At 39.7% G+C, this 12,566-nt stretch overlaps 1 protein-coding gene across 6 annotated transcripts in view; it reads left to right on the top strand.

Moving 5' to 3' along the window:
• camk2d2 (calcium/calmodulin-dependent protein kinase (CaM kinase) II delta 2) overlaps positions 1–12,566 on the top strand; it is a gene marked incomplete at its 3' end in the record, with an annotated part of 39,160 nt that overhangs the window by 24,520 nt on the left and 2,074 nt on the right. The window contains exons 6-21 of one of the 6 annotated variants that reach the window (XM_083929190.1): positions 32–104; positions 1,780–1,882; positions 2,050–2,133; positions 2,351–2,445; positions 3,472–3,594; positions 3,817–3,900; positions 4,157–4,199; positions 5,802–5,842; positions 7,449–7,508; positions 8,554–8,598; positions 9,052–9,100; positions 9,581–9,679; positions 10,178–10,198; positions 10,581–10,656; positions 10,750–10,844; positions 12,314–12,542. In XM_083929190.1, coding sequence (XP_083785316.1) covers positions 32–104; positions 1,780–1,882; positions 2,050–2,133; positions 2,351–2,445; positions 3,472–3,594; positions 3,817–3,900; positions 4,157–4,199; positions 5,802–5,842; positions 7,449–7,508; positions 8,554–8,598; positions 9,052–9,100; positions 9,581–9,679; positions 10,178–10,198; positions 10,581–10,656; positions 10,750–10,844; positions 12,314–12,542 — 1,320 coding nt within the window. Of the gene's footprint in view, positions 1–31; positions 105–1,779; positions 1,883–2,049; positions 2,134–2,350; positions 2,446–3,471; positions 3,595–3,816; positions 3,901–4,156; positions 4,200–5,801; positions 5,843–7,448; positions 7,509–8,553; positions 8,599–9,051; positions 9,101–9,580; positions 9,680–10,177; positions 10,199–10,580; positions 10,657–10,749; positions 10,845–12,313; positions 12,547–12,566 lie in introns of those variants that run through there. The other 5 variants (XM_083929186.1, XM_083929185.1, XM_083929189.1 and 2 more) reach the window with 5 other exon arrangements.

The following is a 12,566-nucleotide window of genomic DNA, read 5'->3' as shown; positions in this document are numbered from 1 at the left end:
TCCTGTGCTTGTTCATTACTTTCACTCTCAGCCACTGCATACAGCAGATTCTTGAGAGTGTCCATCACTGCCATGTTAATGGGATCGTCCACAGGGATCTGAAGGTTTGTATGATCGCAGCCGCGGCTGCATCCATGTTCACTCCTGACTCTGTACAACAGATGGCAAAATTCAGAAAGACACAGTGACTCCCCTTTCAGTCGTTACCATTTGCTTTTTTAAAACTAAACACAGATCTACAACTTTGAGAGGAAAAACATCATCATGAAGGTTTTTTTTATTTGTCACACTATGCCAATATTCCTTGTATAAGCCTTGATAGCGTTAAACAATTAAGGAAGCTTATTTGACCTTGACTTCAGCTTTAAAATTGGCTGCAACTCTGGGGTGCTGAATTAGATTTAAATCTAACAACGGCAGACTTGGCTCCTATATTGTTACATTAGAATCTTGTTGAGTGGATATTCTGGGCTTAATACCCATCCTGCCAATGTCAAGAATAAGGATCCTCCTATAATAATACCCCAGATGTTGCTGAGAGCATGTTAGCATCTGTGTGTGTGTGTGTGTGTGTGTGTGTGTGTGTGTGTGTGTGTGTGTGTGTGTGTGTGTGTGTGTGTGTGTGTGTGTGTGTGTGTGTGTGTGTGTGTGTGTGCGCGATTGTGTAGTACTCCGAGTGTATCGCAATGGTGGCAGGAATAGGAGCAATCACAACCTCAGGAATATTCACCATTTGCATAATTATGTAAAAATTATGTTGAGATGTGAAAGATTTTCCAAGGTCATGAATATTCTAATGATAGGCTGCTCCCAAGAGCGTTTTTATGTGGAAGGAAAAGAGGAGATATAGCATGAGAGCTTTCTTGAATATTTCCAAATGTAATCACTGTACTGTAAGAAACATTGGGTAAAGAATGACATATAATGGTTGATGAGATTTTAAATCTTTTGACTTTATTAGGGGAGATGTCCTTTTCTAGTTATTTAAAATTTTCATATGCGTCATAATCAGGAGGATTTATTCATCATTATGTAAATGATTATGTAGATGTTATCCAGTTGTCATGACAGTTAGTGTCCTATTAAGTCATATGTCTGCCATAAACTGACTACTGCTCACAGGCTGTCTGTGTTTCAAGTATCGAAATGTTAAGAAATGTATTATTCATTAGAGCGCACTGTCTAACTGACCTTAGGTTAGCAAAGACCTTTCTGCACCTGTGTCCATGTGTGTGTTTCTAAGTGTGTTTTTAAGAGTGTGTGTGTGTGTGTGTGTGTGTGTGTGTGTGTGTGCATGCTGGGAGCTTGCATATATTTTCGATTGTGCTAAACTGTGTTAGTGTGCTGTGTGTGTTTGTCGTTACCCACATGTGGCTGAGTCACTTGTTTTTACACCAACGTCTCCTGTTACACCACACCTCCCTCCTGTATCCTTCTCCCTGCAGTGTGCACTTTGTTCCCACTCATGGATTTTAACAGTGAATCCACTCTTTCAGAATCCATGAGATTTAGGGAGCAAGTCCACAGCTCCTGCGTGGAAAATGTCCTTTGTCACATAGAGATTTGGTCCCGTGCACATTAATGTTTTTCTGTCATTTTTGTGGCAGAAAGGGAGTTGCCCCAGACACTGATTTAAGAGCAGTCTAGCATCGTTGACCCCTAATAGTCTAGATTAGGATTTGGTTTGGCTAATCTGATTTTAGATCTGTGTCTGTGGGCGGCTTGTTCCCAGAGCGTGTGACCTCTCACCTCTAACCTGTTTGACTCCGCCCCCCCCAGCCTGAGAACCTTCTATTGGCCAGTAAGCTGAAGGGGGCGGCGGTCAAGTTGGCTGACTTTGGGCTGGCTATCGAGGTGCAGGGGGACCAGCAGGCATGGTTTGGTGAGTATTCATCCATCCATTTTTCAACCTGAATCAGTTGGTCAATCAACCAGGCAACCAATCAGTCAATCACTCATTTAGTTAGTTGAGAAACAGCCTAGTCACTTAATTGCTCACTCCTGCCTACCATTCCACAACATCTCCCCAACTCCATATTACTCCTCCAGGTTTTGCCGGCACCCCGGGCTACTTGTCTCCGGAGGTTCTGAGGAAAGACCCTTATGGGAAGCCAGTGGACATGTGGGCCTGTGGTAAATAACATTCAAATCCTCTTAAAGCTGGAACTAAAACCTCAGTCTATGGCTTTCTCTGAGCTGGTAATGTGTGTGCAGAAGAGTGTTCTGCACCAACACTGAAGCGTTGTGTTGTTTCGTGTGTATAGTAGTGAATAATAAAAAAAAGTTCAGAATACAGCACTACAGAATATTGCTATTTTCTGTTAAAATCCTTAACTTACGTGCCTTCCAGGTGTGATTTTATACATCCTGCTGGTGGGCTACCCTCCCTTCTGGGATGAGGACCAGCACCGCCTTTACCAACAAATCAAGGCTGGGGCCTATGATGTAAGGGCTTACACACACACACTGTACAAACTAGGGCTGCCATAAAAGGAAATTAAAACTAACATGTACTAACTGTTTGAATACATTTAAAGGCAACTCACATAGCCCAATCGTAAAATATACAATATGTAATAATATAGAACTGACATGGTTCTGACTAACAGACAACTTAAGATTTGTTGTCAGGGTAATGACACTGGTTACTCTAACAGCTAACTATAAACGTGTACAATTAAAACTACTTTTAGGATGGGTAAAGCAAAAACACTGGGGCAGCTTATTCAATGTAACTTGGTGCACTTTTAATGTCCATCTCAACAATAGGACTAAATAACAGCAACCAAACATGATACATCACCTCATCATCATGTCACTCCAATCTTACATATACAGGCAATGTGCACCATGATATGTAGGTCCCATTCTAAATTAAGAAGGTAATCTACAAAATATATCTTCACTAAAATAAGTCTAATTTTACATAACCATAACCATTTTTAAACGTCAACACACAGCCTTACCTTTGATTTTGCCATGTATTTTGAATTTGGACAGATCCTTAAAGATTGAATATTTGTTTTCTCCCATACCCCCATTGCATAAAAGAAAAGTAAATGCTCAGCTTGAAATAATAATAATTTTAAATCAGTTATACATTCAGTTGTAATCACATATTAACCATTTTGTTGATTTTTTAATTAGAACTTCAAAGCTGTAGTAAACCACAGATGCTCAAGTAAACCACAGATGACCTGAATCAAATATCTAGCCTACGAATTTCCTCAGCATCTAGTCAGTGAAAATTATTTTAAATTACAAAGTGAATAGAACACATATTTGCTCATACTTTTTATTTTTGATGCACTCTTTTCCTCAGAGGATGGTTGTCTTACTAATTTTATCTGCCTGTTCACTTGTGTTTTTGTTCATCCTATGCCTGGCTATAAAAAGAAAATCTTATGATGCTATATTTTGTCCCAATTAGATTTTTAATGAGTGTTTGACACTCTCTTGTTGTTTGACTAGTTCCCTTCCCCAGAGTGGGACACTGTAACTCCAGAGGCCAAAGATCTAATCAACAAGATGCTAACCATCAACCCCAGTAAACGCATCACTGCCGCAGAGGCCCTCAAACATCCCTGGATCTGCGTATGTGGCACACAAACAACAGAGATGCAGAAACACACACATAAACAGATATTCAGACACTGAAATAAAGACCCGCACAATGAAAATGATAACATTTTATAGATCCAACTTGTACGAACACACAAATAGTCTCATTGCCCACACATGCAAATGCATACATTCCTCCCATCCATTGTTTCCATCCTCTCTTAATCTTCAAATCCTCTCATCGTCTTCCTGCAGCAACGGTCCACTGTAGCTTCTATGATGCACAGGCAGGAGACTGTGGAGTGCCTGAAGAAATTCAACGCCAGGAGGAAACTCAAGGTGAGACGTCTGGCAATCCTTCATGTTTCTATTTATATATAACAATCCATCCAGCCATCTTTCTCTCTCCCTCTCTCTTGATCTCCCTTACCCAAGACTTTACAGGGTAACTTCGAAATGATGACTAATTTTCTTCAAGTTGCCCTTTGCTGTGCTCCTCTTTATTGCTATGACCTTATAATCAACCCTCTTTTTCTGTCTCTTCCTTCCTTCCATCATCATTACTTCCTTCTTTCCCTCTTTTCTATTACTGCAGGGAGCCATATTGACCACTTTGCTGGTCACAAGAAACTTCTCAGGTAGGTCTCTCTCAGCCTGGTGTCCAGGACCTGCTTAACCAAACATATCTTATAAACTAAAAACATTTATTTTAACGAAACAGGAGGCTTAAAATACTTCTTAGCCTTTATTGATATTGATGGTATTTTGGTTAGGTTCGGTTAGAGGAAAACAGATCAGAGGCACTCCAAAGTAGCGAAAATGTGGTATAATTTTGTGCCCTTGGTAAACAGAGCCATATCTCTTTACCTCCCTCTAGCTGTTGCTCTTTCACTATTATTATTATCTCAATTTTGTGCTCTATCATACCTTTTTGCATGCATTTCCTTTGACCTATCTCTATTTTATCAGGCTCTTAGTAGCCTGCTTTCTCTCTTCATTCTACCGTAAAATGCATTAGTCCATTTGTGTCTCTTTTTATTCATCATTTTCTTCCTTTTTCAAATTTCTTTCCTTCTTTTGTTTGGATTGTGGTTTCCATATGAGGTAAGATTTTTTGGAATGACAGGGAAATATGCGGGGTTGGGCCCAACTAAATCATAGTAATGTTAAGGCCTTACTGTACTCTTCTAATGGAGCTCAACAGTGAGGTTCTGTGAAAATCCCATTCATATTCTGAATCAGAATTATATAATTAGCTATAATATCTTAACCATCAAAGGTAGATTTACCACGCTATAATCTACACGATTGTGAAATGATGGTTTATGCTCCTGTAGAAGCAAGTCTGTATGATATCGATCTTGTTTTAAGAAAAACCGCTTTATTTTCAATGTCATGGAGAAGTACTACACTACCCACACTCCTAAGTGTAACAGCGACGTCTCTGATTGGTGAAGCTTGCTGATACCCGGGAATGGCTAGTGAGTTGCTACCACTGAACTCTACGATCGTCATGTACGCAGTCTTGAAACTTTGCCTTTTTTTTTTTTACCGAATCAATGATTTATGGTCAAGATTTATTAATCTTTTATTTGATTGGCTTGGTCTCTGGCTTAAAACTCTTAATACAGAGATTTTCTGAAACGTTTCTGGAGCCGTTCAAAATCGTGGGCGGTCACTGTTGAGCTCTATAGCCAATCACATGTGCATGTAGATGAGGTGTATGGTATCCAAAAAAAAAATTTAATATGAAGCTCAAGGTTGAAAAAGTGAAAATAATAGATCAGAATGGAATTCAGACAAGGATACAGCATACATTTTGAAATGCAATCTGGTGTTTGGATTGTTTTTATACCATGAGAAATACAATGAGAGTGTTGGGATTGTATGTGTGGGTGCTTCTGGTTAAGTGCATGTGTATGTGTGTAAGAATGCTGTTTGGGTCTGTTGGAGATTACCACTTTCATCACTTGCTAAATACACACCCAATCAACAACCCATCCTTCAACTGATCACATGTGAATTAATATGTAGAAGGAGAACACCCTTGCATAAATGAAGATGCCATTATGAGTATCTGTTGCATTGCATTATGGATCTTGAGGTTGGATTTTGCACCTGGAGTTTGAAGATAAGCACATTTGACTGATATGCTTGCTGCATGTTACTGTAGCCTCAGGCTCAGGACCCAGTTTGTGAACTCTCATGCTAAAATGTTGCTTCTTTCTTTTCTTCTACAGCAGCCAAGAGTTTGCTCAACAAGAAGGCAGATGGCGTTAAGGTGAGTTGCTTTGCACAGTGAAGAAAATGCTTTGTTACTTGCATTCGTTTGTTTGAACATTTAGTGTCTGAGGAGCCTTCTGGATAATTATTATGCATTGCGCACTTACTAAAATCATCATTCAGGGACAGTCATTCCAAGCAGCGGGAATTGTATGTTATTTCTTAACTTGACCCCATAGTTCCTTCAATAGATGGTTAGACCAGTACATACAGTACATATCTTAGTACATATGAACAGAAAGTTTAAAGTTGGTGGAGGGTCTGGAAAAGTAGATCACTGGTTCCTATATGTATACAGTTGTACAGATCAAAGATGAGTTGGGTGGTGGCAGAAAATGCAGAAAAATATAAGAATAAGCAATAACAAGGAAAAAAATATTAAAGTAACATGTAGAATTTGCTCTCTGGCTCCCCCTATAGTTAGGAAACAGTATTTTCTTTGACTACTGTCGTAAAAGTACTTAATAGTAGTCCAACAGCATTAGAGCCAAGTCGCTATTGGTGGTGAATCCCTCTTTCTCCTTTAGCTCACGCGAGCGATGCCAGTGGATGCTAGGCCAATATTGACCCTTGTCCGCCCTCGGACTCCGTCACTATCCCTTTTTCTTTTATTGGTCTCCTCCAAAAAACCTTTGCTTTCTTCGGTTTAGCTTCATTTTCGGCCATGACATCAACATAGTATACACAGTCTACACACGCTGTAACGGCACAGATGTCGACCCAAAATCCAAAGTTGCATTGTGCCAGTGAAAGTGATACAGACTCTGTCCGGATACACACTACAACGTATTGCAAGCTGATGTACCATCACAAGGGTCTTGGAAATATATTATGCAGGCGGAAAAACTACACGGTGTTGCTTTAAGAAGCCCATATTTTAGTGGCAACCTGTTTTGACCACCCTTGCCTTTTGTCAGGGCTTTTGACAAAAGCATGTTGGCATGGTGGTTGTAACATGTTGGCTTTTTCAATGGTTTTGCTACTACAATTAAGTAATTAATTTATATTAATAATTCATATTTATTTCCTCTTTTTTTTTCTAATATTTTTTAGTGCCTGGATGCCTTCTTGGTGGAGGGTCTGTTGGCTTAGTTTCCTATTTTATTACTGGTCTGCCATGAAATATTTTTCTTATCTGTTATCAGACAGGTTGGATGGTCAAAAATAGATTTGTACTGCTGTTTCCTGATCTCCTTTACACTGTTACTAACAGCCTCATTTGTATTGTCCTAAATTTAGCCATTTAGAATTAAAATAGAGATATAAGCAATTTCCCTCTGACTTTCAATATTTCTCCCTACCTTCGCTACAGCCTCCCTGACTAAGTGTACTAAAAAAAACAGATTTCATAAAGAGGTCCTGGTCAGTAACATCACATCTTTGGGACACATAAGTTGGGATGCTCTCTTCCGGAAATGGACTGTAGCCAGAGTGTGTGTGTGTGTGTGTGTGTGTGTGTGTGTGTGTGTGTGTGTGTGTGTGTGTGTGTGTGTGTGTGTGTATGTGTGTGTGTGTGTGTGTGTGTGTGTGTGTGTGTTTGTGTGTGTACGTGCATCTGAAAAATGTGTATGTGTGTCATGTCCCCTCTACACTGCCCCCTGCAGGTCAACAACAAAGCCAATACAGTGACCAGTCCTAAAGACACTGGCCCTGCCCCTGCTCTGGTATAAACACGCAACTCCTCCTGCACCTCCTCCTCCTGCACCTCCTTTAAATCTGTAGTTAGGGGCATCCTCTACCTCAACTCCCCCACCCCTCTCCTCTCCTTGCCCCATTTTCCTCTGCAAGAACCCCTCCTCCCTCCTTCCTCTTTACCTACACCATGCACGTGCTCCTATCATGAAATGTATTATAGCGCTATCAGTTTTGCAGGGTTTACTGCTTGTATAGAGTCTGTGCATGGCTCGAGTGTGAGGATGTCAATCATCAGCTTGCGCATGGTGTCTGCTGACTAGCTGTGTACGTCAGGCCACATGACTGTTGCTCTGCATGATGTCAAAGGCTTGCTGTCCCCCCATTTGCTGTCAAGATGATAGCGCATGAACACAGGCACATGGCAGCCCTCTCTCTCTCTCTCTCTCTCTCTCTCCCTCTCTCTCTCTTTATCTATCCTCCCATCTCTCGCCTTCATCACGTAAACACACACACACACACACACACACACACACACACACACACACACACACACACACACACACACACACACACACACACACACACACACACACACACACACACACACACATAGATGCCGGCTGCTGATGTCATAATCTAGTGTAATCAGGGTGAGTGATTAGAAGGACCAAGCAGGTCATCAGGATCGATTCCTGATTACCAAGAGGGCTGATGAGAGAAAAACAGACACAAAGAAGACACTGAGCAACAATGTGATGCAGGAAGGGAGATAAAAGCGTGACGGAAGAAAAACAAGTGGGCACAGGCAGTTGAAGAAGGGTTTCTTTTTAGATAGATAGACAGATAAGTATAAAGATAGATGTATATATATATAATATATATATATATATACATATGTATATATATATTCCCAGATATAGATATAGATATATAGTTAGATAGATAGATAGGTAGATAGATTCAAATTCTGAAAATACACACCAACACATTTCTTTCAACAGTGTCCGTGCCATCATACTGTTGCAGTCCTATGGTTATTTCTTCTCACAAGTTATTTGACATTGTTTTCTTTAGGAACCGCAGACAACTGTGATCCACAACCCTGTGGATGGAAATAAGGTATAACAATATCAATAATAATATTGGTTGCATATATTGATATCAAAGCTGTTTGCTCAGGTGCTCTAGGCCTTTTCTAATTTCGGTAACAATTTACCAACTGTAAAAAGCCCTTATCTTTTATTGTTATATAATCAACTGTTGATACATTATTTCCATCGGGCATCCCGGTGGACAAGGGGTTTAAGACCCTAACCATGTAATCTGATTTAAGCCCAGCCGGGGTTGTATGTCATCCCTCCTCCCTCGTCTCCTGTTTCCTGGAAGCTTTATTGCAATGAAAAAATAAAGGCAAAAATGTCCCCAAAATACTTTGTATATCAAAATCTGAGTTTGCAAGAGCACTTTAAACCTTTTATTTCAACACTTATTGATATTGCAAGCATAAATTGGGCTATGTCATTATGGCTTTACGTAGACAAACTATATACCTAGATTGTCATTCTCTTTCAGGAGTCCATTGAGAGTGCAAACACCACCATTGAGGATGAGGATGTAAAAGGTAGGAAATTGGTGTTTTTGTGTCATTTACCCACGATGTGATGTTACAACAGTCTGTCCTCACCATTCCCAGGCTATTCACTCCTTTAAATTTTTTTCTTCATTCCGTTTTGCAATGCTGTTACAACCAAAACCTCCCCTTCGTCTGTCAACTCCGCTTGCAAATTAAGTCCACCCTGTTCTTTTTCTGTCCTTTCCTCCCTCGCATCCTGAAGTTCTTCACATTTTATTTTTGAGTAAATAAATGCTTTCTTGTTCAGGGCTTTTTTGCATACCCTTTTATGTTTTCAGTATTTTTAAATGTCTCTCTTTTCTGCTTTTTTTCTTCCCCTTATGTTTCGTTGAAAATGTACATTTTTTCACATACTTCCCATCCTGCTTTTGCTCATTCATGCACATGTATTCCCTTATCTTTGTTATATCCCCCATCCAACACACACATATCACCCAATCATTCACCCATCCATGCAACTGCTGACAGCCCTTCGTCTGGGCAGCTTAGTGAGCGGTATCTTGAGCTCTAAGAGCCATTCTTCACAGATGTCTGAATCAAGACAGACTCCCACCTCCACAGTTCAGAGTAAGTCCCTCCAAGGTGGGGGGAGATGCCCTGTTTTGTTCTCCCGCTGTTACCCTGTCATAACTGGAGGAAAGTGATCTCTCCATGTAAAGTGCCTCATATCCTGTGTTACTGATGTATAAATCATTCCCACTGCTTAGATGAGTGTTTGATCATTTTTTTGTCCCTATAATGATTATACCTTCTCCAGTGAGATAAAACCTCTGTTTTAGACCCTTAAATATCTGCTCCTTCCATCTGATTTATTCCTTTGTATTTAAATTGGAAGAAGATGCTCTCCTGCTGTATATCCATGTCTTGTAGACACAGATGCTCTTCTCACTCCTCTTTTTGCCCTCTGTTCTGACTTACCCAGTAAGAAGCTGACCGCATACACACCCATGTACACACATAGTGTTCAAGCTTATGGATGTGAAGGCAATGGCGCTGAACTACTGATTTATATATTTTTATATGTTTTTGTTGCACAAATTAAGTAATTTTTTTAATATCCCCCAGCCTGCACCAATAACAATAAAGGTAACTGACAATATTACTGAGTTAAAACTGCTTTTGTAGCAAATACTTGCATCTGAGCATTGGTTTGTCTTTATTCATTTTGAGCGTTGTTGGGTGAAAGGAGTCGTGTCATTTTGCATTTTCCTGCCTGATATCATTATTAGTCATGGGAGGCTTTTTTAGTTGTTTTGTGACTCAGATATGAAATAACATAAAAGTTGTCAAATGATAATAAGTGCCTTCCATTTCTAATAACTTTGAAATCCTGCAAATTCGTAGACTAGAACCCATTTGAATTTCCTTTATCTGCACTCAGACTGATATTTGCCTGAAGAAACAGTAACAACTAGCAATTTTTACATCAGTTTGTGTAGCTAATGATGTTTGTTGTCTTGTGTTGTAGCTCGCAAACAGGAAATTATCAAAGTCACTGAGCAGTTGATTGAGTCTATAAACAATGGAGATTTTGAAGCCTATGCGTAAGTTTCTTCCTCTCTGCATTTGCACAGTAACATACAAAATGGCATACTGGTTTTTCTCATATCTTTAGCTTCTTTTTTTTGGTCTAACAGGAAGATTTGTGATCCTGGTCTAACATCCTTTGAGCCCGAGGCCCTTGGCAACCTGGTGGAAGGACATGACTTCCATCGCTTTTACTTTGAGAACGGTAACATATTACTCATGACTGTGGGGAAAACAAAACAAACGAAAAAAAGTTAGAAAAAAATTGCATCATCATCAGGACAGTGGTCTGGAAGTGTCAGATTTTACAAAATAGATAAATGAAATAGCTAATTAGAGAACCAACAGTATTGTCAGTTAAGAGGCAATTTTACAATGTTTGCAATGAAGTAGTCAACTGGCTTCGCAAACAAACTACATGTTGAGAAAGAGAACTTGGCCTTTGGAAGGTTTTATCTTTGTCGAAGTTTTCCAGCTGCTCTGGAGATTTTTTTTTTAAGAACAGAAACTGATTATAAGCATCCTTGCTTACATTGGCTGAGTGCTAAATGATCTAATACCACAATGTATTGCTCTGAAGCACCGAGGGAAAAACTTCCTGTTTTATTCTCAGCAGACATAACTTGTTTGCTCTATTTAATCTCTTGGCAAACAGTTTCATTGCAACTTTGGAACCTTAAATACACACCATGCATTAATTAATGACAGAATGAAGTATGCTTGCAGAGCATGTGGACTAGAATCACATTTTTTTCAGTGAGGTTTTGTTCCACTATGTAATGTGCAAGCAGAACTGCAACAGCAGTAACTGACAAAATATCTAGATTAGCTGACACACTATGTGAGCATATCTACAGTATATTCCCCATCTTAATATCTCCTTAAAAAAACCTTTACATTTTTTTCGTGTTCTCCGCAATTTATGTTTCTCTAGGACAGTTGTTAAAATTACCAATCTACAGCTTAAAACCTACTGATGTACCAACTTCTACATCCTCAAATTTGGTGGAAAGATAGTTTTCTTTTTCTTTTCTTTAGATTGATATTGCCTCATTGGCTGAAATCAGTTTTATCATTCAAACTGCATTTGAAATGTCCATCTCCCTTTATTAATTTTTAAATGCAAAGATAGTCCTTACCAATCCCTTACAATGTAGTTTATATCAACATCATAGGAACCTGGGAATATTGTGCTCCTGGAACATGGCGATGACCCTCACTACAACAACTTCCCTCAGTCATATGAATGCAGCATAATTAGTGAAGAAGCAACATCTAAATTGTTTGTTCTATATCAATATTTAGTCCTCTCAGTTTACAGTTCATGTTTGCTGGTACACTACAAGGGCATGGCTGTGGTTGCGCGTAACCTTGGAGCAGAAAAAAATGAATAATGACTGCTATAAATGGCAGAATGTCCTCAGTGGTGGTAAAAATAGTTCAGATAAACTAGATATGTCCTAGAAACCTCAATCACTTGGTGAGCCTGTGCTTGTCCACTATCCAACATAAACATATGAAGACTTTTAGTTACTCTTATTTGCATTGTTTTTGAATAATCATGAAGCTGTATTAGAATTTCCTAAACTCAAGTGGCTGAATGATATCCATTATATTCCTCTAATGCATTACTAAGTTACATCCCTGTAATCAGCCATTTTGTCTCCATTACAGCCCTGTCCAAAGGGAACAAGCCAGTGCACACCATCCTCTTGAACCCACATGTGCACCTTATTGGGGAAAATGCAGCGTGCATTGCCTATATTCGACTGACCCAGTACATGGATACCAGTGGCATGCCCCGCACCATGCAGTCTGAGGAGACCCGTGTTTGGCACCGTCGCGACGGCAAGTGGCAGAACATCCACTTCCACCGCTCTGGCTCGCCCAGCATCCCTTCCCAGTAAGAGACACTAAGAAACAAACA

Source organism: Echiichthys vipera, assembly GCF_963691815.1.
Source record: "Echiichthys vipera genome assembly, chromosome: 2".
Taxonomy (NCBI): domain Eukaryota; kingdom Metazoa; phylum Chordata; class Actinopteri; order Perciformes; family Trachinidae; genus Echiichthys; species Echiichthys vipera.
Note: the sequence above shows the minus strand (reverse complement) of the source record. Positions and strands in the feature narration are given on the sequence as shown.